The sequence below is a fragment of the Oreochromis niloticus genome, linkage group LG13, assembly GCF_001858045.2.
Source record: "Oreochromis niloticus isolate F11D_XX linkage group LG13, O_niloticus_UMD_NMBU, whole genome shotgun sequence".
NCBI classification, from domain to species: domain Eukaryota; kingdom Metazoa; phylum Chordata; class Actinopteri; order Cichliformes; family Cichlidae; genus Oreochromis; species Oreochromis niloticus.
In genome coordinates, this window is record NC_031978.2 from 20,091,378 (window position 1) to 20,116,629 (window position 25,252).

A 25,252-nucleotide genomic window follows, 5' to 3' on the forward strand; every position below is an offset into this window, starting at 1 on the left:
AGCCTGTAATAAATCAATATAATGGTGCTCTGTGTGTAGCACATTAAAGGTAAATGCAACTCTCATCTTCATTCCAGCATATGTGTCCGTCCTGTGCTTGCTCCATGCCCTCGATAGTCATGCATCTTAGTGGCGTTTAGGGTCATCCAAGTCATGCTAAGAGAAAGAAAACAAATGGGAACATGGACTCAAACCAATAATATTCCTGAGACTGTTCCAGAGGTCAGTGCTGAGATAAAGTCAGAAATAATGACTTTCTTCCCAGTGGGAAATTAAGTAATACTATCCTGATGACAAACTATTAGATTAAAGCCTTGGGGCTATCATTTCCCTCTCACTGTGCACCAGCTAGTGTTCATACTGAGAAAAGTAACTCTGGGTAGCCACAACACTGCTGAGATTACCAGTTATTAAAAGGTAAAACTCATAACGCGACTGCAGTGAGTCTGGCAGTTTTTGAAAACATGGGTGGGGATGACTTAATTGATTTCTGCTTGAAACAAATGACTATTAACACTACCTAACACACAATTTTTAATTGTTAAAAAAAAACCCAGCTTCGACTTTCAAATGTTTCCAGTTAGGTGAGATTAAAAGTAGACCACCTCCGGAGTTGAACAGGTGGTCAGCCGCCTACTGCAACGCACTCTGTCCAGCCCTAAAATGACATTAACCTTTTCACAAAGCAGATTCTCCCACTGTGAGAAGAGCTCATAACCTTACTGCCAGCTGTGTGCGGCTGCTGCAACGCAACTCCAATAACTGCTCGCTCAGCTTATTCAACCTACAGTGTCCCGTCAATTTATGAAACAGACACTAATTTTCCATCTATCTTGTGCCGGGCTGACTTATTTTAATGAACATCATTAACACCACGAGTGAATGCCACAACCAGGATTTTGAGGCGCCAGGGGATGTGTATATGAAGAAAAAAAATCTGCTGTCCTTGCCTGTCCTCTGATCTGAATGATTAAGGCGCCTTTGTGGATGCCTTTCTTCAGCTGCTTTGACAGGACTATCCTATAGCTGGCAGGGAGCTGGAGAGCAGATGGTCGTTGTGGCTACATCGGGAAGCCGCTCGCTGGGTGGTAGGAGAAGAGTGGCCTGTTTTCATTAAGCTAATGAATGTCTGGAGCCACTCTGCTGCTCCATGGTGAGCAATTTGAGCTTCGGAAAGGGGTATGGTTCAGTGTTAAATGAGGTTTGAAATGATTCTATATACCCCCTATAGTCTTAACACTGATAAGTGTGCAGATATTAGAAGGAAGGGTGTTGTGCATGCAACAATTAAGCGCAAAGACATTTTAAACATTGAACAAATACTCGATGATAAAATGGCTGGAATGAAACCCTTGTTTGTATTGTATGCTGTATTGCAGACTCTGGATCTTCTTTTTCTTTTCTTCTGAAAACCAAATTTTAATGTTTTGGTCTCCATACTGATTCTAAAATACAAAGCTCTGCATTGTGTAACCTTACAAGTTCACAGTGTATAACGAAAAAGGTGAAGGTTGAGTTGGACACAGCTTACAAATGTAGCTGAATAAAGCACTTTTCAAAAGCACCTCAGTGTGTCTGTTTCTTGGTTGTGCTTCCTTCAGTGGCCTGCAACTGCAAACAAAGTGAAAAACACATCTCCAGTCTGACGACACGTGTGTAGCATTGTTTTTTTAACTGGTTTGCCTTTTGTAATGGCGTCTCTGTATTTGCAGCATGTTTCATTGTGTTGCAAATGCGCTGTCAAACTGATGAATGTACGTCTCAGCCGTCTTATGTTTTGCCTATTTGCATACATTTTTCTAAAGGAGAACTCCATCAAAAATTAATCCAACAGAGGTGTGTGAGCAAACAACAAAGTTCTGTGTGGCTCCAGAAGGTGCTGCGTGAGGCCAAAGTTAATAAGGCACCTCACTAGAGGTCCCCGTGTTTTTTTAGGCTGTCCATCAATGCTACACGGGTGCAATGCTGCATTGGTGGGGAACTCTTAAGCTGCGCTCTCAAAGCTAGGACACCCTGCAGGCACAGGTAATCCCCACAGTAATATATGTAATACACATCTGTTCTTCCTTTCCCGGTTTTATAAACAAGATCATCCCAGCTTCAGCTTCTGCACCGTATGTTCATAAAGGAGTTCAAGTTTACCTCCCTTCAACTTTTATTTTAAAGATGTCGGTAAACACGGATGTTTCTGTGCTAAATGATTTAAAAAATGTTGACACAACAAGAAATGCCTGCGAGTTTTCATGAAAAAGGTGTTATTTTCTGTTCACGTGTTTTGTTTGTTGTGTTTGCATTCACACCAAATGTGAAAGCTGCCTTCATCACTGATTGAGACCTGACATGGGATTCTTCGTCACCTTTGCAGACTTGTAAATCAAAGGATGAAAATGTGTGAACCAAGAGTGATCCCAAACATGGAAAACTTGGAAGCAACGGGGAATTATTTGCACTGTATTAGTTTAATCCTGGTGAGCTGCACAGTTTAATGTCTCCAGCCTGACAACTACCAAATCCTGTAGAAAACGTTTTGTACTTTTAAAGCATCACATTTTCCCTGAATGAATGAATGAATGAATGAATGAATGAATGAATGAATGAAGGTCTGATTATATGGGGAATACCACATATGTACATTATGCATAACAATACTGCCACTGTTGTCTATAAGGGGATGGACTGATTTGGTGAAATCACTCTTGCTGGCTTTTGCCTTTTATGTTTTTTATGACGTCCTATGTTTCCTACAATGCTGAGATCTTTGTAAACTTAAAACAGACTCATTTGTGAGTGCAGACCAAAGGACTGTTTTCCATACATTCAAAAATAATGACACTTTGAAAATACATTACAAGTTCATTTTTATGCCCCTAAATTTAAAGTAATAAATGTGATTATATGAGAAAAGCTAAATAAAAGGCAAACATCAAAGGAGGCACTCAGCGCCCTCCTGATGTTTCCCCTCATATTTATTTATTAATTTTATATATTTTTAAGTGCTAAAGCAGCTTGTTTCCATTCTTCAGTATAAGGTCAGTTCCAAGGGAAGTATACTGACATTTTGCACCTTGTCGAACCACTGTGGCATTGCATATCTAACAACAAAACAACTTTTTAGCTTTCAGGTTGGAAAATTTGTTGCCCTTTTATGCAGTGCACTGGGGCCAGTCAAGATCAGCAGATGTCCTGAGGGCACTCACTGCCAGGTTAGTGAGCTGTGGTATTGGGGAAGTCCAGGTCCTCTCTGATAGGAGGATTAAAGCTTTAGGTAGAGGTTTATGCTTTAATGACAGCTTGGGATGACTGGGCTGCGAGCGTGTCAGATGAGTGTGTCCTATCAGCCCCACGGACATTAAAGGAAGCAGATGAGTGGTTGTTTGGGGAGCAGCGTGGCAAGGGGAGGACACCTGGTGAGCTTTTCAGAAGGGCAACACAATCAAAAGCCAGAAGTGTTGAACAGAGGTTGTCTGTAAATGTTAATGCTAATCAGTCATTTCAGTCGTGTATCTATAACTTTTGTCTCAAAAATGAATAAAAACAAATAACAAATGATCTAAAAGACAGCTGAGAAACAAAGTCATTGACATCTATCTATCAGTGTGGAAAGGGTTACAAAGTCATTTCTAAAGCTTTGGGGACTCCAGACAACCACAATGAGAGCCATTATCCAAAACTGGAAAACAACTGGAACAGTGGTAAAGCGTCCCAGGAGTTGCCGGCCTACCAAAATTAATCCAAGAGTGCACTGACGACTGATGACTCGGCTTTTGGCGAAAAATTCTGTTGACTGATGAGACAAAAGCTACATTTTCTGGAAGGTTTGAGTGACGTCACATCTGCGTAACATTAACACAGCTTTACATAAAAAGAACATCATACCAACAGTCAAATATGGTGTTGGTAGCATGATGGTGTGGGGCTGCTTTACTGCTTCAGGACCTGGACGACTCTGTTATTGATGGAACCATGAATTCTGCTCTCTACCTGAAAATCCTGAAGGACAATTTCCAGCTATCAGTTTGTGCCCTGCACAATGATCCAAAACATACCAGCAAGTCTACCTCTGAATGGCTAAAAATTGAATTATGACTGAATTATGACAATACTGCAAAGAAAAGTGGGCCAAAACGCCTCCAGAGCAATATGACAAGACAAGTTTTTACTACTAATTAAATGTTAACTCTTTAACATTACAAAGCTTTTCTGGTCTTTTGCAGCTGAAATAAAAATGACCTTATAAATGATCTGTTACTAAAACTGTAGTTTTGTAGTATCGTCAGTTAAACTGAAATGATTTGCAAACCACTGCATTCTGTTTTTATTCATGTTTTACACAGTGTCACAACTTATTTGGAAATGAATGGGGTTGCACTGCATCCCTTTTACTTTTTCAGCGTACTGAGAGCTTTACAAACCGTATCAAGATGAAACAAAACAAGAGTGGATGGTGAACACTTTCACTGTGTTTCACTGCACATCTTCATGCAAGGTTTCTCTTAATGACATAAATGCGACGTATTATGGCAATTAGTGAGTCCAGGCCAACAACTAACTAATGCGATAATTAATCAATAATAGCTCCTTGGACTAAAAACACTATTTGGTTGCATCCAGCAGACTTTAATCAGCATTAGCGACAATTTGCAGCCATGCTTGTGTCTATCAAATGAAACCAAAAGCAGTATTCACTGTCAGTTTTGCTTTAGTTTGGTATCGAATAACTTAGGCTCTTTAGCTGCTAATTGCCTGGCTGTGCTCACCAGCTGCATTCTAACTTTATCTGATGAGTGCTAACAGGCATCTAGCAAAGAATGGGTTTATCTGTGTTTTGTCACTAAAATATCCGCCTGGTGAAATAAACAGGATAGATGGGAGTGTGAATCAGAAAAGTAAAACTGGGCTTTGAAAGCCAAAAATGAGCTGACAGATACTAAAATGCTCTGTAGTGATGAGGGGGGGAAACAGTGTGAAGTTCTCTGTGAGCTCATTGATATGATTTGTTCTATTCTATTGATTAGACCACTGATTGAAAAGGCAACAGAGTTGTTTTCCAAACATTTATTAATTTTTATTGTTCGATTTGGAGCCAGAAGTGATATTGCAAGGGATGGATCTGAGGAATGGTACACACAGCCCAAAGCACACCTATATTTAATACCTATTTTACTTTAAATGTGGCTATACTTTACAAATTAATGTCATTCTAAATAATTTAAAGTGACTGGTGACTGAGTATCATTAAAAAATTGTTTACCGAGGTCTCAAGTCAAGCGAGGATGAGGGCCATTTTTTCACAGACATCGATAGAAACTGGCTTCTTTTTGAAGCCCCCTGAGTTTCCCCTGCTGGCTTTAAAGCTAATATTGAAGGCTGCATCTATCTTTTATACAGGCTGTGTCTTCTTGCAGATATCTATCCATTACAATTTGCATGAGGTTCCTATAGTGCATTTCATTTTGGGATGATAGTGTCAATCAGCAGCATACTGTGGATTTTTTGCTGTATCCAGATATTTCACTTGATTCTGTCACATTTCTAAAAATGAATGCATTATGTACTACCAGAAATGGACTGTTGTTAATATGGGAAGGCACAATCTTACAGTTTTTTAAGTCTCACGAGCAGACATCACATCACACAGTCATCACACAAACACTAACTCAGTAGGATCCCGAGTTGGAATTGTGATTGTATCATATAAGTGCTTAATTTTAATTCACACTCTGTACTCCCTTGACTGTATTCAGTACTTATCTAAGGAAAACACCTTTCCCCGTGATAGGCCTTTCTTTGGGACATTGACATCTCTGGGCAGACAAAAATGGGATTTCTGTATGGGCAGCACTGCAGCCGCAGCACTATTTAAAGGTCACAATAACAGACAGATAAGCTCAAAATTGTGGCCTCCACAAGGACAAAATACAGTTTAATGTGTTTTGGGCTCTCCATTTACCTGCAGAGGAGATAGTTAACAGGAATAACCTGCTGAGATAATAGTTTGAAAATACCGGGTTGAAATGTGTCCATTTTATTTAACAGAAATCATTATTCTAATAAAAAGGGAACAATAATTTTTTTTATATAACATTCTCCTGTATTCAGTTTTGCAGAAATCCCTAGCTCTACACTCAAGGTAGCTGACAAGGTCAGCCAATTAAAAACCACTTCATACCCCAAGGTTAAGAGATGCTAATCAAACTGTCTCATTAAACAGCAGAGGATAAATTCTAGATGAATCTAAATGATAATGTCTTTGCTGATTATCTTAATCATATTCTTTTGCTGAGTAAATAGTAACCTTAGAGCAAAACTTCAAGACTTTCACGAGAACCCTGTGTGAGGCTCATTTGTTTACATACCAAAAAAAGGACAGATACAGATGAACTTCTTTCCCCCGCTAACTTAACTCAACGCTGTTTCAAGGTCTCATGGTGTTTTTAGAGAAGATTAAAAATAGAAATGTTGGTAAGGTCACTGAAGCAATGTCTCAAGGCCGCATTCCTTCTTTTTTCACAGGCTATAAAACAAAACAAACAAACAAACCAAAAAAATCTGCTGTAGATTTTGCAGAAAACGTTGCAAAAAAACACACAGGTCATTCATTATCTGATGGGTCAGTCTGTAACAGTACATAAGATAAAAATAGAAAGGTAGTGTAGAAGCTGCAGTTTTACCAAGCTGAATTCATGTATTCCACACATGCTGCTGTAGAATTTTATCAAGATTAAGACACTTTTATAAACACACTGTTTGCTGTAGCTGAAGTATTTGATCTCATTTATGAGGTTGGCTTACTATATTATATTATTTGAGCATTTCCATTGTAATTCTACGAATGTTGAACTTTTATACACAGCAAAAAATAATCTTCAAAGATACAGTAAAATGTGCTGTTTTAAAATGAAAGAATTTTGCATATTATTTTTTTTACATGCGTTTTTAAACCACACATTGTTTTTTACCATTTACAGAAATTTGCTGTTAAAAAACGGGTAATGTACTGGAAGAAAATTACCAAAACATTTTCTGTTTTCTGTTTTTTCTCCTTTTTTTCCCCACAGTGTACCGATGAGCCAAAACATTATGAACAATCACAAGTGAAATTATCTCATAAAAACAGTGCATTTCAAGATCTGAGATACAACGTCAAATGAACAGGCCTTGAGTCACTGTGTTTGATGCTGGTGAAATGCTTATGGTAATGGTTATTGTCAGACAAATGGGGCAGAGCATATTCAAAATGGCAAGGCTTGAGAGCAACACCTAGTCACAGCGGTGGGTACCTGGCTGAAATAGTTTGGGGGGTGGGGGGCAAACTATAGACAAGCATCCCGGTGTTGGCGGAGACGTGCAAGCGAAACAGTGATCTGCTCCAGCGCACAACTTTAATGATGTTGTGCTATCGCAGGTTAAGTATGCAGCGTCCATGGCCCTGAGGTTTGAGCTGTTTTAGAAGCATTGAGGATATTTGTCATAATGTTTTAGCTCATCAGTGTGGTTTAAGTGTGTGATACTGAAACACAGATTAAAGTATGTTCTCAAGGGATCATTTTGTGCGGAGAAAGAAAGAGAACACTGAAAAAATGATCTGCTTGTGAGGTTCTAAATGACCTTTTTTTTTGCTAATTTTAATGATGAAAAGCAGTAAAAAACTGTACATTATCTCTTTATTTTGTAATTAAAATGCCAAATTACAGTTATTTACTTAAATTTCTGAACAGAAAAAATTGTTTTCTTGGTTCACTGTTATGATTTATTAATTTGCTCAAGTTTGGGCATAAATGTGTGATTCAGTCCAGCGAATTCAGCTGAAATTGTTTTTATTCTTGTTTTTTATGAAATGTGGTCTAATAAATTTGTGCAGCACTGATGTGCAAATTGCAAACCATCTCTTATAAATGAAAACCATATCCCCGTAGTATGCTGTGTCTGTATTGATTTGGCAGCATTTTTTGTATCTGCATACATTTGAAATGCGGTCAAGTGATACTGTATCTACAAGCAAGTATACTGTGTGGTCTATGCTTGAGTCAATGATGTTATCTAGCATTATTATACACTTGTGTGACCCTGGATTGGAAACTACACTATACTGCACACATGAATTAGACTAAACAGGACTTTTTATAGACAGTATAGACAGTTAACAAGAGGGACAAATGATAAACTAAGAACATTTGAATTCTCACATTTTTATTAACAACACTGCATTTCCTGCTGTGACATGTTAAAAGTGAAAACCTGCAGCGTGTCTGTCAATGTGCCATTAGGTGTGATTTCATTAGCGCTGGTAGTTTTACTCATAATTACAAGTGATCTTGTCAAATCTAAAACTACTCAGAAGGATTCTCCCATGCAATAATTTAATTACTTTGCATTTAATTAGTCTTCAGTAAGATGGAAGCTGTAACCAAGAATGAGCCCTGCCAGACTACTGAAATGAGAGAGAACAGATTTACGACACTCTGTGCTTTGCACGGCCACCAGTGACAGAAAATCAGACTGGACGTTATTGAAGAGTTGATGTCAAAAACACAGATAATTCCAGGGTAATTAAACCAATTAGTTTGTGCATCTTGGCAGGGCCGGATGTTGTCAAAGTACAAAATCAAATATCGATCAATGAACTGAGGACCAACATTCAGACCTGATGCAAAAACATTCATTTAACTAGATTTTTTCCCCCTAAAAGTTCTGGATATTGTGCTCAATTTACCTCATGGCTCCAAGTTTTGCACTGCTTTGTTTTAGCTTGGCTCATTCACTTTGCAGGCCATGCACTTGATCAGAGAGTTGCTTAATATGCCAAATTATCATTAAATGAAAGTGCAGTGTTACCAAGATGTTTAAGATAGTGAGACTGCAGTCTTGCGGGGTGCTGACTGTGCAATCAGGTCACAGAAGCTGTTGTTGGACAACTGTTTTGTCCCTCTGGACTGCAGCTTTGCTTACTGTGCAGCATTGGCAAACTTGAGCTTCCGTATTGCACCTGTGAATTTCATGTTTAAAATGATGAAAACAATTTAAATGTATTTATTATGTACCTCCGTGCTTCTCTGGTTTTCTTGACTCCAAGCTCCACTGATTTTCATTAACCATCTAATCAGGAGCAGACTCACACTTGGGACTCGAAGTGAATGCAATTAATCAGCAGGTAGGATATAAAGCAGGACATGCGCTATCTACAGAAATTAAATTTTACCTCCAATTTTTAGTTTTCAAGAAGAAAACTGATGCTTCCGCAGAATCCATATGTTTGGCATTATAAGAAAACTCTCAACCCACCAGCTGAACTGATGGATGCCTGTAGTGTGTGTCAGTGCTCTTCACACCCATCCAAAAGCTTAATATACAGTAATTATAAATATAATATATTAAAAGCAGTTTGTGTGCTCTAAGTGAAATGATATTTTAACATTTACAGTGAGGATGCAATTTTGAACAATAAGACATCTTATATTTGGATAACAGATGTGGGGGAAAAAGAAGCACAAAAACACATTTCTTTGTCTTTTTTCCCCCCAAGAAGCCAATTCAGTCACTATTTTTCATAGAGTTTAAATCAATTTAAGTGAAGAGGTCCTGAACAAAGCTTAATTAGTTGCTTAATGCTGACCTGAGGAGGAAACAGCAAATTGATTTGTATGGAGTGTCCTGTGGGGCTCCTTGGACTAAAGCATTACCTGTGCTCGTGACAGTTTTTAGATTTCTCTCTCCTCCCAGCACCATCTATTTTCTAGTCGTGTAACTAGTAACACTGTATGATGAAGTCTTGAATGTACAAAAACTGAAATATATCAAAGTAGAAGCAATAATTATATGATTTTGTCTCTGGATAATGAAACAATACATCAAAGAAAGTATCTGAATTGAGAGTTTTTCTCAAAAAGACTAAATTATAATTACTGACTGTTGTCACTGTTGTTGAGTTTTTTTTCTTAACAATTTGTCTCATTGGCTAAGTTAAAATGCACTAAGCTTCCACTATTTTTGGCAAGATACTGAACATGGTGAAAACCATCTGGGTATTCAGAAGGAGGTGGTTTTCAATGTAGGTCTAGTATTTTTCAGGTACTGGGAGTAGGATGTGTTCCAATATGTGTCTCAGTTAAGTAGTGACACGCAGTCTTTTCCCTTCTGTGCACAAACTAGACCAAAAGAAAGGCACATGTTTCCTATCAGGAGAAACAAACTTACTTTTAAACATTATGAAAGATGTGAGCAGGTATGTTGATATGCAAAAATATGGTAGTGCTGACCTTTTCAAGAGGGTGGTTAGAGGAATGAAAGAGGGAGACTGTGTTCTAAAATCCCATTTTGACGAGGTAAACTAGGCTAGGAATTGTACATGCATTTTTTTTAGCAATGTACCTTAATGGGAAAAGTGGAAGGAACCATCAGAGGATAGGTACACTGTGGCTAAAAAGGGATACACAGGTAGGCTGTGGTAATTTAAACGATGTTCAGTTGGTACTGAGGGGAACAAAGTGTGCCAAGAAAATATCTCCAACACAATTACACTGCTGCCACCAGCCTGAACTATTGATGCAAGGCAGGATGGAGCCATGCTTTCATCTTGCTTATGCCAAATTCTGACCCTACCGTCCAAATGTTGTAGCAGAAATCAAGACTCATCAGACCAGGCAACATTTTTCCAATCTTCTGTTGTCAATTTTGGTCAGTCTGTGAGAATGGTACCCTTGGTTTCCTGTTTTTAGCTGAAAAGAGTGTCATCCAGTGTGGTCTTCTGCTGCTGTAGCCCATCTGATTCAAGGTTACATGTGATACTGTTACTGCTTTCCTATCTCAAAGCAGTCTGGCCATTCTCCTCTGACCTCAACACAGAAAACGTCCCCTGACTTTTCTGATCACTCTCCGTAAACCCTAGAGACGGTTGTGTGGGGAAAATCCCAGTAGATCAGCAGTTTATGAAATACTCGCCCCAGCCGTCTAGCACAAACAGCCATGCCACCTCCAAAATCACTTAAATCACCTTTCTTCTACATTCTGGTGCTGAGAATGAACTTGAGCAGGTCGTCTTGACCGTGTCTACAAATCTAAATGCACTGAACAGCTGCCATCCGATTGGCTAGTTAGATATGTGTTACAGAAAAGTTAAACAAGTGTGCCTAACAAAAATCATGTTTCTCAAAATTAAATGAAACATATAATAATACATATTATTATACACATAATACAACATAGGCTGCAATTGGTCACTTAGAACACATGTAATATTTCCTATCTTAATGTCAGCTAGACACAGAGATGTTATGACAAGGAAAAAAAAGACAGGAAAATACAGCGTGAGTATGAAGTGTATTAAAGGCTTTTGCATGAATGTCTGAACTCAAGGGCAGTGGAGCTTTCCATGACTGCAGTGGCAGTACAGCCTTTTGCTGCTCCTCAAGCAGCTGTGTGCTGTTGCTTAGCTGCCTGACGGAGCAGCCTCATTAGGCCACGTTTCAGACTTTGTCAGTACTGACGTTGCATAACTCAGACACAGAGCAGTGTCATAGAGTGATTTATGGTCACTGTTCCTCACTGTACCCTTGGGTGCTTTAGTCTGCTGAAAACTTTGGTTTTTGGTGACTATATCAAAATAAACAGACAGCATCCGGTGACTTTCTAATAGCCAGTTTGAGGCTCATGGGGATTTTAGTGTAGAAGCAGGAGTTGTGAACAGGTGAAGCCGACCTGGAGGGGAGACTAAAATGCTGCTAAAATGACTGAAACAAAATCACACATGCTTTGTTCTTCTTGCACTTCCATCACAGTTTAATTGCTCTGGTCACTTGGACGTACCTCACATTTAAAAAAAAAAAATACAAATAAAATGTAGGACCCTGTAGAGCTGTTATGTCTCTTACCTTTGGATACTGTTGGACTGGAATGAGAACTCTTTCGGAGAGCTTGATGTTTTTATTGCTGATAATGTCTAGGTATTTCTTGGTGTCACCATCTTTTCTTAATTCATCACCTTCGTATTTTTCAATCTCTGCGGAGAAACAAGATAAGAAAACAAAAAACAGATGAGAAAATAATGAGTTTGTTACGTCACTGAAAAAGCATCGGCCAATAAGCAACTGCAGAATCACAACAAAACAGCGTAATTTTAGACCAGGAACACATTAGCAGAAATTTAACTCACACACTGAATATTTTGCTGACTATTTCTTATGTCAGCTGTAAATATGCTCACATTGCACACTTAATAACAAAAGATAATCCCGCTGACTCCTGTTATGTCCTTTCACATCAGGCCCTGCAATCTCATGATCCAGTAATTCCAATCAAAATAACAATAGAGGCAGTCACACTCAGCTCGCTCTACCTCACTTCATTACGAACTGAGCTCTTGCGGGCTGTCAGGAGTCACTCCAACGCAGCACAGGACTTATGCAGATGTTGGCTTAAACATATAAAACGTTTGATATTAGCGGGTAAAAGCCATTTGGGGCGGTTAAGATTAGATCTGTAAAGTAAGATATTAGGATCCTATTTGCAGATCATTGGTTTCGATCAAACTGCACTGTTTCTCCTTATAAATTTGCAAGGTAGGCAAATCGTGTGCAAATTGACCCAAAAGTCATTTTGTGCATCCCCAGCCTTATTGCAATAAGATGAAAGATGAAAGGTGGATATTAGCTGCCCAGTTCAGCATACTATATCAGTTTGACAGGAGCGGAAAGACTCCCTGAACAATGATATCTTTCGACAATTTTTTACAACACTTGAGCTGCAAGGCTAAAAAGGCATTTAGAAAAGAAGCTGTTTGTTGTGCCTACACCCTCCTTTGTCACTAAGTTGTTGCATCACAGAAAGTCAGAGATTTGAATACTCCTGAGTTTATATATAGAGAAATTCAGGAGTTCCTTTAGAAGGGATTATTTAACCGTTCAAAACAAATATGTACGATTTTAAATTTAAATTGATCGTTTAAATTGACTTTGGAAACAAATATATCGACTAAGTTGCTGAATCCGCCTTTAAATCAGGCTAAATGTCTCAATTTGACCATGTGAACATGCAAAGCTTTAGCTCAATGTTCCGGGTCTTTTAGAGACTTAGCTTTTGCAGTTTTATGAAGTGAAGTTGATTTTCTTCACTACTGTCTGTGAAATCACATAGATGAAAATTCAACAGCCTGAAATGAACCAATTTCTTCCCACTCTACACAATCTCTGATTGTGCCTGATTGTCCGAGGAAGATCGTTTAAATTGGACCATGTTGTCTCTCCTTTTTTGCAGTTTCTCTGAGATGACTCTCACCAGAGCTGCAGAAGCGTCTGGAAAAAAAATGGAGTTCATGAAAAGTGAGCGCAAGCTAAATGAGAGGGTGCCTTTTTAGCTTTTTAGATGATTAAATAAGCTTTGATTTTTTTTTCATATAAGGATATAAAAGAAGAAGGTTTTGTTCATTGCTTCTAAAAGACTTTCTTATATTACACATAACCTTATATTTTTATCAGATCACTTCCACTTGTATCAAAAATATGCAAAACCGTATTTTTAAATGCAGCCCAGAGCGGCAGTGACAGAAAGGACAGCTTCATGTAAACCGAGCAAACACTGAGCAACACTTACCCAGACCTTCATTACCTGCCACTGAAAGCAGACTGCACCTAATGCTGCTTGTGAAGAGCACAGGTAAACAAGACCCCTCCAACCTTTTATTTCCCTCAACATAGCTGATTCACCCCTCCTTATGTGACACTTTACACCAGATAAGTGTCCCCAGATAAGAGGAGCTAACATAATACGCCTTTGTAAAAATAACATTTTGCCAAAGGAGATAAACCAAATGCAGCTCCACACACTTTCATATTTTGAATTACTTTGGCTTTTCATACAGTGGAAAACAAATAGTAAAGAGCTAAAAAATGAAAATGAAGCATGCTATCTGAGGAAGCTAGTCTGTTTTTAGTTATGCTAGCCATGGGGATGTCACAGTCAATCAGTTGATTGTAAATTGTACAAAGTTGTGATCCTTTAACTTTTCTCTATTGGCATTATAAAAAAAAAAACCCCAAACCCATATCTACTGACGTTCAGCTTTTGTTCATTCATTGCTTTCTAGCAATTGTTAGCATGCTGGTGGTTAAAATTAAAAAATAACCTGCTGTTTTAGCCAGTCAAACATTTAGGTTAAATACCTCTGTGCCAAATAGATTTTAAACAATGTTTTTTCTTCCTTCGATTAACAAAGCCTTTTAATGAAGCAACCTCAAAGATGAGGTTCGGGTCAATGGATGGGTCAACAAAACATTTTTTGATAACAGATGGAAGTTGACTTTGTGTTTACCTTAGGGACTTTTTTTTAAAAGTATCATTTACTTTCTGCTGGGTAGGCAAGCATTATTTGCTACTCTGTTAGTCATTTTGAAAGAGGCAGATGTAGAACATCAGGCATAAATTTCCTCTTGTACTCTGTACCGAGTTGTGCCCTGTAACTGCCTGAAGCACGATGTGTTCATAGTTCATCTGCAAAATCTCCATTTGAGAGCTATTTGGTGTTACGGTCAAATTGACTCATTTTATTTTGAGAGATAAACAAAAATATTGGGATCAAAATGACCTCAGTTGGTGTCACCATGTAAACATAACAAAAATAATGTTTTCTGGAAATTATATAAAACAACATTTATTGAATCAGAGGATAATTTAAAAAATCCTTTAAAGACTAATGAGGAGAAGAAATAAGTTAACATTTTATTGTGATGGTTGTTTCTTACAGTAGTTTGGTAGCCTTTATGTTTTGCTGCTGGGATGAGGATTGATGTGATAGACACTTATTCTGGTCTGCAAACTGCAGGTGAACCAAAGAGGCAATTGCATATAAAGGAAAAGAAAGAGAGAAAACAGGCTTGCAATCTATAAATCCCGAGACACACTCACACTGATATCATCTTTGTCAAAATAGCAGGAAGCAAAAGGAGACTAAAGATCAGAGAGGCAAGAATGTGCTTTGAAGGTCACTGGTTACAGTCTGCACACTGGACAGAGAAAAAAATCTCATTTGGGGAGCTAAATGAGTAAAAGACTCTCAGTGACTATTGTGGTGCTCTTGATCTTCTTTGTTGCACTGCCCAAACTGCTTCAGCAGAGCTTCTCAGCAGCCAAGGCTGAAAAAAAAATGTTGGTTTTACTGGGGAGCTAGCACATAAATGTGTGCAACAGTACAAGTTGAGAGACAGAGTTTTGCTGAGAAAAAAGAAAATATGCCCAGTCAGCCTTCTGTAGCTTAAAGTTAAATACATCTGCTGTATGTGACAACAGAGAGCATCAACAGAGACTGAGAACCAGCTTGAAGTTTATTTATCTTGGACACTATAAAGATGTCATGCAAACCTGTCTTCATAAATAAATCACCTAGTTTGTATTTGAAATTCAGATGTCAGATTTAGCTGTATGTTTTTTTCCCAGCAACTTGTTGCTCTAAGTAAACCATCTGCACCACAAGAAAACTTGATAGACAATCCTAACTTAATCTTGTTTCAAAGCAAAGTAATAATATCCCATTTCCATGTATCCCATGAACACAACGACTGACATGGCCTATGTTGCACAAGTTCCACTGACTTAAATTTCAAGAAATCTGAACTGCACTTAGTGCTCTGGTATCATTTTGTAAAAGAAAAGTTTCATCAACTACAGCAGCGCTAACAACAAAAAGAAGCATGTTAGCAGTTCAGTGACATCAGAAGAAGGAGAATTGAAGGCATCATTTGATGCCCGACTATTTTTCCTCACATTGTAGCTTTACTGCACTGATTCTCAACCTGGGGAAAGCGTAACCCAGAGGGCACATTAAAAAGATTAGCTCAACTAATTAAAAAAAGGGAAATTACAAATTAATTTAAGAATTTAATGGGCCTGAACAGGTTTAAGCAGAAAACAGCTAATTACAAGTGACGTATAAGCAGTTCTAATAGACTGCAGACTTGACATAAATAGCAAACATTTAAAAAAATATTTGTATTAATCCAAAAAATAGATTATTAGAGTTTTAAAAGTAATGGAAAAAAATTTTTTTTTTTTAAATTAAGTTACCAAGATACCAAGTCTGTGGACTGTCTTTCCAGTTATTGTTGTTGCCATAATGGCTATTTTTTAATTATGCAGTTTGTTCTACTCTACCATTATTTTTAAAAAAGGTGTGTGCCAGCAGGTCTAAGATGACTTTGGTGAGATCACACTGTGCTTATTTCTCTGATTTTCTGTTGATGTTGTGTGGATCTGTTGTGTGAAGAAAAACGTGAATCCAGAGAAAACAGATGTATGGTGGTAAAATGAGTCACCATAATGAATCCATCCATCTTCTTCCGCTTATCCGGGGCCGGGTTGTGGGGGCAGCAGCCTAAGCAGAGAAGCCCAGACCTCTCTCCCCAGCTACTTCCTCCAGCTTGTCCGGGGGAACACCAAGTCGTTCCCAGGCCAGCCTCCCCCGTGTCCTGGCTCCCCCAGGGCAGACCCAGGACACGCTACCTTATTGTGGTGGAGGGGTTTGTGTGTCCCAGGGATCCCAGGGGCTATGTTTTCCGGGGGCTTTTGCTCTCTGGTAGGGTCTTCCATGGCAAATTGGTCCTGGGTGAGGGACCAGACAAAGAGCGATTCAGAAGACCCCTATGAGTAGAACATCAAGGGAACAGTTCACCCTGCCCAGGTTACCACGGCCCCACCCTGGAGGCAGGCCCGGGGAGGGTGCCCGAGTGCAAGTGTCTAGTGGCCAGGCCTTAATCCATGCACAGCGCGAAAAAGGGACATGGGCCCATCCTCCTGCAGGCCCACCACCTGCAGGAGACGCAGTAGGGGTCAGGTGCACTGTATGCCGGGCGGTGGCCAAGAGCGGAGGCCCTGGCGGACTAATCCCCAGCTACCAAGACAAAATGAATCCAATCAAAACTATATCCTTCCACTTCTGCAGGTCTGATCAACTTCAAATCAGCACAAATTAAATACATGATGTATATCAAGACATCCAACGCAGAGTAAGCTCAGGATGTCCTGGAATCTGACATGTGCTTTGTATAGACAAATAATACACTCAGTAAGCATCCTCCTCTTTTCACTCTGCTCTTTTTTTATTTTGCAAAGCTGGCTGAAAGACTTCAGACCTTGAATAACCTGCAGACTGATTGATGAGTATTAAAGAAAAAAACTTCAGACAAAAAATTGCTAGACGACATATTCAGACTCCCTCAGTTGTACAAGGTTTGTATGTTTGCGGTTGTATTTTCTCTTTGCAAGGATTGAAGGTCTTTCTGTACTTTACAGATGTGCAGAATTCATCTGCTTATTTGTTTTAAGTTTTCCTTAATCCCTAAAATCTGTTGGAAAAGTCAATTAAGGTAAGATTAGAGACTCGCTGACTGATATTAAAATTCTCAAAAATCTTTGATTTACACAGTGGTGAACCAGTCAGTGCTGAATTGAGTGATTATTACTTTATGTGCTTTAGTGCATTGTGGGCATTGTCGAGTGCTCCCATTAGTTAGACAGCTAAATTATTCACTGATTTCTTTTAGCCACTGAATAGTATATCTAGAATAATGACTTCACAATGGGTGAAAAAATAAATCAGTGCAATTACTCTCCAATAAGTGATTGCTTGTTCACATCAAATACAGAAAGAGGAAGCAGTAGCCCTTCGCCTGGCCAGAGTGGACCTAGTGGGGGGAATGAACAGCAAGACATGCAATTAGCTTTGGCTCTTTTTCCCACTTTTGACCGATGAATATTAAAATGTTGGAAATGTGTTCCTCTGTTTGGCCACATGCTGTTTATGTGTTTTCAGCCGAGCTGCACTTAGGCAAATGTAGCACTTGGCAGACGGTTTAAGTTGTAAATCTTCAGTGTAAGCATTATATTTTCAGAATGTGTGATGAAAGTGGAACGAGCATTTACTGATCATACCATTTACATATGAAAAGCAAGGAAATGTGCATTTTAAACTCGTCTCATGACGTGATTACAATGACAAGATAGAAACAATCGTTTTGATGGAAGATTTTTCTGGTATTGTTGCACATTTGCAGGGGGTGGGCACTCTGACTCTTTTTTTGGTTACATTTTTCTCTGTCTCCTACTGGCTTATTTGTAAGTTCCCTGTGATATGTGAACATTCAAGACACACAGTAATATAATCTGTTATCTAATATCTATTGTCTGAGTGCTGCGGCTTTGGCTCATTTCTGTTGCTCAAGATGCTAGTGACCTTGGAATTTAATCTTATTCGACCCATGCACTCATTGTAAGTCACTCTTGATAAGGGTGTCGGCTAAATACTGAAAAATGTAATTCCAATGTCTCACCCGCCCCTGAAATGTAATTTTTGTGTCCTTTTGATAGGTCATAACACATGGGGTGCTGTTTATGTGTCACTACGAGGTGGGTCACTGCTGGATACTGAGCACGCCGTAATGGATGCGCTGAAAATGTAAGCAACCATTTATAAACGAGAGAGAAAGATAAGTGAAAATCAATTCTTAGTGTTCACAGATATAATGGCTCTCTGTGGCAAAGTATTAGCCACATCAGAATGTGAGGTATACAGTGCAAAAGTTTTAAGGCAACTTGGATGTTTAGCTTATCATCCATTCTCCGTTAGGAGGAACTCCGACTGGTACCAAATTCTGCAGCATGACAATGAGCTCAAACATCCCGCCTGAATCATAAAAAACCATCTTCAGCAACAAGAAGAACAGGAAGAACGGCAGGATGCGGTATTCCCTAAGGAGATGCTGAGACTGACTAAATGTGCAGAAAAACTGTGGTAAGTTTCTACAAACCATCTGTGTATCAAACAGAACTGATGCCTTACAAATCGGTGTGTAAGGTACCAAGCAAATAAAGGATATACAGGCACCACTTTTAAAGAGTGGGTTTTATTCTAATCCAAAGAAAAAGTAATCTCAGAAATAGATAAAAATTGAAATAGACCCCTAATAGAGGTAAACTAAGCAGAACTTTACTCCATAACACTGCTTAACTTAACAAAACCTCATCTTAACAAACAACTCAAGATATATATTAGTGGACTAAACCATTTAAATGCAAAGGGGGAAAGCAGGGAGACAATAACTAAACCGGTTGGTTGGTTCAGTCCATTTGGTTGGCCTCTGCATTTCCGCCAGCAACACCTTCAACCTCTTCCTTAGCTCAAACCAGGAAGGACTGCGGAAGCAGACAGGTAAATCACAAAGGTAATAAAAAAAAGTAATTAATGCAGCTTCTATAAATCAGTGACAAAACAATGCAAACCCAAAGTATGCACCATCATTTAGAATACAGTGTAGTGCCATAAAGTGCATCGGAACAAATTAATCTTCTTCCTCTTTCGGCTATTCCCTTTGCTGCCACAGCAGATCACCCTATCCCCTGCATCCTCTTCTGTCACACCCACCTTCTGCATTCATTAGCTCCATGAACCTCCTCTATGGTCTTCCTCTTCTTCTGCCTGGCAGCTCCATATTCAACATCAATGGTCCAGTAACCTCCTGAGACACAGTCCATTCATTTATGTCTTCTGTAATGGACATTGGTCTATATCTTTTGACATCCTGGATATCCTGGCCTTTGCATTGATATCCCATGTATGTTTTTGGGTGGCCCTTTTAGCTCCTAAGAGGCAGGAAATCACAAAAAAAGTTAAACTGAAGGATAATTTTTTACCCTCGTTTCTCATATGTCCACATGTCCAAACCATCTCACTGTTGCCTCTCAAACTTTTTTTCCCCAAACACTCAACCTGAGCTGTCCCTCTGATGTACTCATTTCTAATCCTGCCTGTCCTGGACTCTCGCAGTCAAAATCTCAGCATCTACCATCTCCAGCTCCACCTCCCGTCTTTCTGTTAGTCCCACCGTCTATGAACCATAAATCACAGCATAGGTCTCACTACCACCTTGTAAACAAATTCAGCGACTTAATTAAACCAAAGAAACTAAGTGGTTGTCATGTAACTCCAGAGACTGCAAATTCACTTAAATGTGGGAATGTTGTGGGAGACTGAAATGGTAAATCTGTTTGATTTATGCGTGTGTGGAGAGTGGAAGAATATTACCACATTATTAATTTAACTGTGTGTTTGTGGTTGTGTACAAACACCACAGGTTGTTTTTTCCACCAAAACAATTAATAAAGTTTTCCATTTTCTGCTGATTTTTTTTATTGCTAAATACTATTTAATCACAGTTTTATAAAAAGCATACTCATTGAAACGAGAAATTTATAAGCATCTGTATGCGTTCTGAAGAGCGCTTATACCACTGCAATATGTACTCTAATATGTATTCCTAACTATGCAAAAAGCAAGCTCATGTATTGAGGAAGATTTTTGAAGCATTATCTTAATAATTAAACTTAAAAATAAGTCCAGAAAGTGCAGGAGAGGACTCAGTGGAAACCTTGAGTGCTCATATACTAATAGTAGTAACTAAATGTAAGGAGAAAATGAACAGACTGAGAAGAAAAGTTCTTCAAGATGCAGATTAAAGTGTATTTTGAGCCCAAACTATGCTAATGTCTAAAATTGCACTTGGCATGGTGTTGGGCCTCCTCCATATCTATATTCCGATTTGATTCAGAGAAGTCTACATCCTTCAAATTTCATGCAGATTTTATTTGCATTGTCACTCTCGCTAGCAGCACTTGTAATGGTATTTGAGATAATATATACACTTTTACAATGCTTAGTGAAAATGTAAACTCTATCTTGTCATTGAGAAATGCCTCCTTCAGAAATGGAATCACAGAGTAGCGCACACATTTAGTTTTTCCTTAACAGACAGTTTCCTTGTCTGTCTCCTGTCTGCTTTGCTTGCTGCCTTATTAGAAATCCCACTGGTTTTCATGGCAAGATGAGGCTGCATGGCATGTAGGCAAGCCTTACAAAGAAAACCACTGGGATCTATTAAAGGCTTGCCTTTCTTTACACTGACATGAGCCCACGTTCAAACTAACTACACAGTTCTTTAGGCTGAGGAAACTTAAAGTGCAAAACTTGAAAGAAGTGACTCTTATCTGTCAGTCTGAGGAATCATTAGCCTCATGCAGCATGTCCAAGAAAAAAAAATCTGCATTTGAGATTGTGGAAGAAAGTTGTAGCAGTTTCAAAATACTCTGCATACAGTTTTGATTGTATAATATACCAATCTATTCATATATTCTGTCTAACAACCCTTGCTGCTTCATAAGAGGAAGCTTAGTTTCAGCTCGACAAGAGAATTATCCCCACCCACCCGTAGTTTACAGCTGCGGACTGGAGCTTTGTTCCAAAGAGTTTTAAATCAGCTCAAAGAAAGACAAACGGTTTTAGAAGCAACATAACTTAAACACAAACAGTAAATAATTCATTTCATAAATATGGAGATGCTAACTGTGACCACGGTTAATCCATGTTATGCTATTGATTGTGCATGATGTTAATAACACGGGATTACATCCTTTGATATTCAGTGATAAATAGCTGCGAATCTGTAAATCTGTAAACGCAGTTTATCTTGCTGTCCACCGATACGCAGGGTTTTTGCATTATCCATGAGCATAGACTGACAACACAAGATAACAAGTCTGTGCTGAACATTTTTTCACATGCTGCCCACGGCTGATTGTTTTGGACATTGCAAGACTGACTGAACTGACAGTTTATTATACTGATTGGCCACTTTTGTGTTTGATGAATACAGAGAGGTTTCTGTTTACTGACTTTGCCAACAGCATTCTTCTCAGACAAATGCATTCCAATGTATTACTTTTTCTACAGTATTGTACTGTAATATTGAAGACTGTACTGTATTGTTAATTATGGGGCATTGTAGTGTGTGTATTTGTTGTGAACTGTTAAAACTGCTCAGAGAAAAAAGTTAGTAAAGAAAATACATAGGTATCCTCATGTAACATGCTAATTGCAGTTCATAGTGGTAGATGGCATTCTTTGTTTGCATCCTGGCTGCGTCAGCTAGGCTTGAGTACATATGGCAAAGTGTACTGTGTGACAGATGATCCCATCTGCATCCCAGTTAGCGACAAGAATGGGAGTGTCAGGTGTCTCATCAACACATTTCAACAGGAAAGCTCAAGGGGCCGAACAGCAGAGTGCACACACACCCCATCCAGCAGCTAATTAACACAAAGTGTGACTTTACATTTTTAAACAAACATGTCAGAACCCAAAATTAGCATACATGCATGATCTAATAAATTAGTTAAATCAACTGCCTTCAGAATCACTAGTGATAACATGTTTAGCACACAGGAAAAACAGTAGAGAGCGTTTCACTGAGTGTTTTACAGTCATGTAACATATGATGGCATTTTATGTTTAATTTTGTCATTTTATGGCTGATATATTGTTTTGTAGAGGAATACGTTACTAACTGGTTTGCTTGCTTGTCATGTTTGGTTTGTCTTGTCTTTCCTGGTAAGGCCACGCAGGTTCATCCATTCACATTTATGATAATCATTCAGCCATTCACTCCAGTAGCACGTCACTCAAACGTTTATCCGAGCTTTTATAGCACTGCACATCAACCAGACTTGTGCAATTACAGGAAGAGAGACCACGCAGTCTATACGAGAAATGCAAAAGTTGCATCTCTGGGCTGAATGAGCTGAGCTGAGTTTTTGTGTTCGCTTTGAGGTGACACACTTCCTATCAGAAGTGACACATTCTCAGCATGTGAATGAGATGAAGGCTACAAAGTACTTTAAATGCTGCAGGCTGATTGCGGCACTCTGTTGACATACAGTAACATTATTCTGGAGGAAAGGCTTTACAGCATGTTTCACTGACATTTTCTGTTCTCCATTACCTTGATGGCATTTATCCTGTAAGAGGAGGTGTGCATCTATCAATTTTCGTTCAGTCAGAAATCTATGACTCATGATGCAATAATTACAAACACTTTGATTTTAGCCTCCAAGGTTTAGCTCACGTGGAATAATTAAAATATTAGAGAGGTGATATTTGGCTTGATAAATGACCACACAATTCACATATTTTACAGAAAAAATATTGGCTGGCAGCACACAGTATTATAACAGGATTAAGAGCACGTTTACCTTAATACAGTACTATGATTGTTGGACTGACGAATGTGGCACCTTTTTTATTATTTTTGCCCTGAAGTCAATGAGAAATCCTCAAGGAAGACATTCGCTTTATGCGAGCCAGCGCATTGATCTTGGCGGACAGTGGGGTTACAATAACCCCCTCTGACTGTACACATACTTTAGTGTCTCTGCTCACAGCATTTGTTCACTTGAAGTTTTGGGGAAAACCCAACAAAAGTTCCTCACTGGAGCCGAAGAGCAGTGTCTACATTAAACGCACAGCACAGAGAATTCAACTGTCGCCACGCAAGCACTAAAAGTCAAGAGTGATGTGTTAAAAACAAGCTCACATCAGCTCACTGTACTGCCCCAAAATTCAATGCAATTGTGCTTTCACGTTAGAATGAACATCGTGACTGTCGCCAAGTCCAACATTCAGAGTGCATTAGACTTGAAAAAAAAATAATATTTTCTATATATACACACATATATACTTGACTTACCTTCTGCAAGCAGGCGCACCGCATGCACAAAGGAGGGGTCCAGGCTGTTTTTCTCGGACACCAGCTCAGGTAGGTACTTATCTGGATGCATCTTTATCACAGCGGACCTCTTCACCGGCAGTGCAGGTGAGACGACAGGAGTGCTGAACGTCACAATGCAACTATAAACCTTGCCGCTCCTGCTTCTTGGTAGCTGTAGTCTACCGGTCTTAATGAGGAACACCAGCAAAACCCCCTCCAAAAATTGGTCTTCCAGTGTCTCCCGAGATGCTTGACTGGGGTAGGGGTGGGGGGGCTGATTTGTGATTCAAAGGTGTGAGCCCATCTCTGCTACCGTTGCCTGCTGCCTCTCCTCGGCACCCCGCCAGACTCAGTGGGTCTGCAGACCGCGCTGCTCCCCGCCCCTCAGCAACATTATTGGCCATATTCTGGGACTGGCGCTGCTGAAACACCAAGAAAGGTCCCCGCTGAGCGCAAAGGAAATGCTCAGTGTTCTTTAAGGGAATTGCTTTAAAAGGATGGGGTTGCATTTGGTCGCTGCTGACAACGGTCTATGAAATAATGTCACCCCGAAACTATAGATTCTCGGTTTTTTTTCAACTGGAAACTTTAATAATATTGGATATAGTACTCAAACAGAACAAATAAAGCATGCTAGTAAAGTTTTGTTGCACTGACAGACTGTACCATATAAATGTCGCTTAATTAAATGGGTTTTTTATGCAGCTCGTGAGTTTCAAAGTAACTACAAAGTCAGTACAAAGTAGCCCGCAGGCATTCACCTGTGAGGGACAACACAACTGTTCATGGTGCTAAACACTGGCTGCTGTCTGATTTGTTTGTACATATCTAATTTGTCTTAGATTTACGGGTAACCTAAATTAGCATACAGCATACTATTCTTCACACTCCACATGACATGATCCACTTCGTTAACTCTGTCCCACACGCTAAAACAGGGGTGTCAAACATAAGGCTTAGGGACCAGAATCAGTCTGGCAAAGACTCTAATCCTGCCCCGCTGGACAGCCTTGGAAACTGTCAACAAAGGCATAGATTTTTAACTTTTAACTGTATTTTCGTGAGTTTTACACTTTTGTCTTTTGATAAAGGTTTAACACATGGCTATTGATGCTATTTTTGTGTTTTGTACTGTCTACCACAAAAATTTCTCAGAGGGGGGGTTGACACACTGTGTATGCATTCCACAGTATCCATTGTGCACAAAAGCATTTCTTTATAATGTAGAAAAACCGAGATGTACTCTTAAAACTGAACATTCTTTTTCTTATATTAAAATGTCTCAAGGTTTAAATGTGCAATTAAACTTCTTTATACTGATATACATGGGAGTTTCATTAGTCTAGGTCACTTATGATCATAGTGGGCTGTATCTGGTCCATGATACAAAATGAGTTTGACATTGCTGCTGTCAAGGAAGTTTGGCTGTATTGTTACAGAGTGAATCATATATTTAAAGGTATGCATGCCAAATAAACCATTAATTAGTTTTTCCATGTTACTTAATGAACTTATGTCAGTTCCTTACATCCTTTGAGCTGCATCCCCTCTTATGGCTGAAGAAGGTCAGCTCTAGTAGAGCTTTAGCTGATTGCATAGTCAGTGGCAGACTTGGCATAAAGAAGCTTTAATATAAATAGATATTTAATAATAAAGTGAATTCTTCACTTACTCAT

At 39.0% G+C, this 25,252-nt stretch overlaps 1 protein-coding gene across 3 annotated transcripts in view; it reads right to left on the reverse strand.

Moving 5' to 3' along the window:
- The window catches only part of khdrbs2 (KH domain containing, RNA binding, signal transduction associated 2), a 68,262-nt gene extending 44,238 nt beyond the window's left edge, over window positions 1-24,024 (reverse strand). For 2 of the 3 annotated variants that reach the window (XM_025897797.1, XM_003441132.5), the window contains exons 1-2: window positions 23,556-24,024; window positions 11,868-11,995 (exon numbers count right to left, since the gene is read on the reverse strand). In XM_025897797.1, the coding sequence (XP_025753582.1) occupies window positions 11,868-11,995; window positions 23,556-23,646 (219 nt within the window). In that variant the 5' untranslated portion in view covers window positions 23,647-24,024. The remainder of the gene's footprint in view (window positions 1-11,867; window positions 11,996-23,555) is intronic. The other variant, XM_013268985.3, reaches the window with a different exon arrangement.
- Between the last annotated feature and the right edge of the window lie 1,228 nt (window positions 24,025-25,252).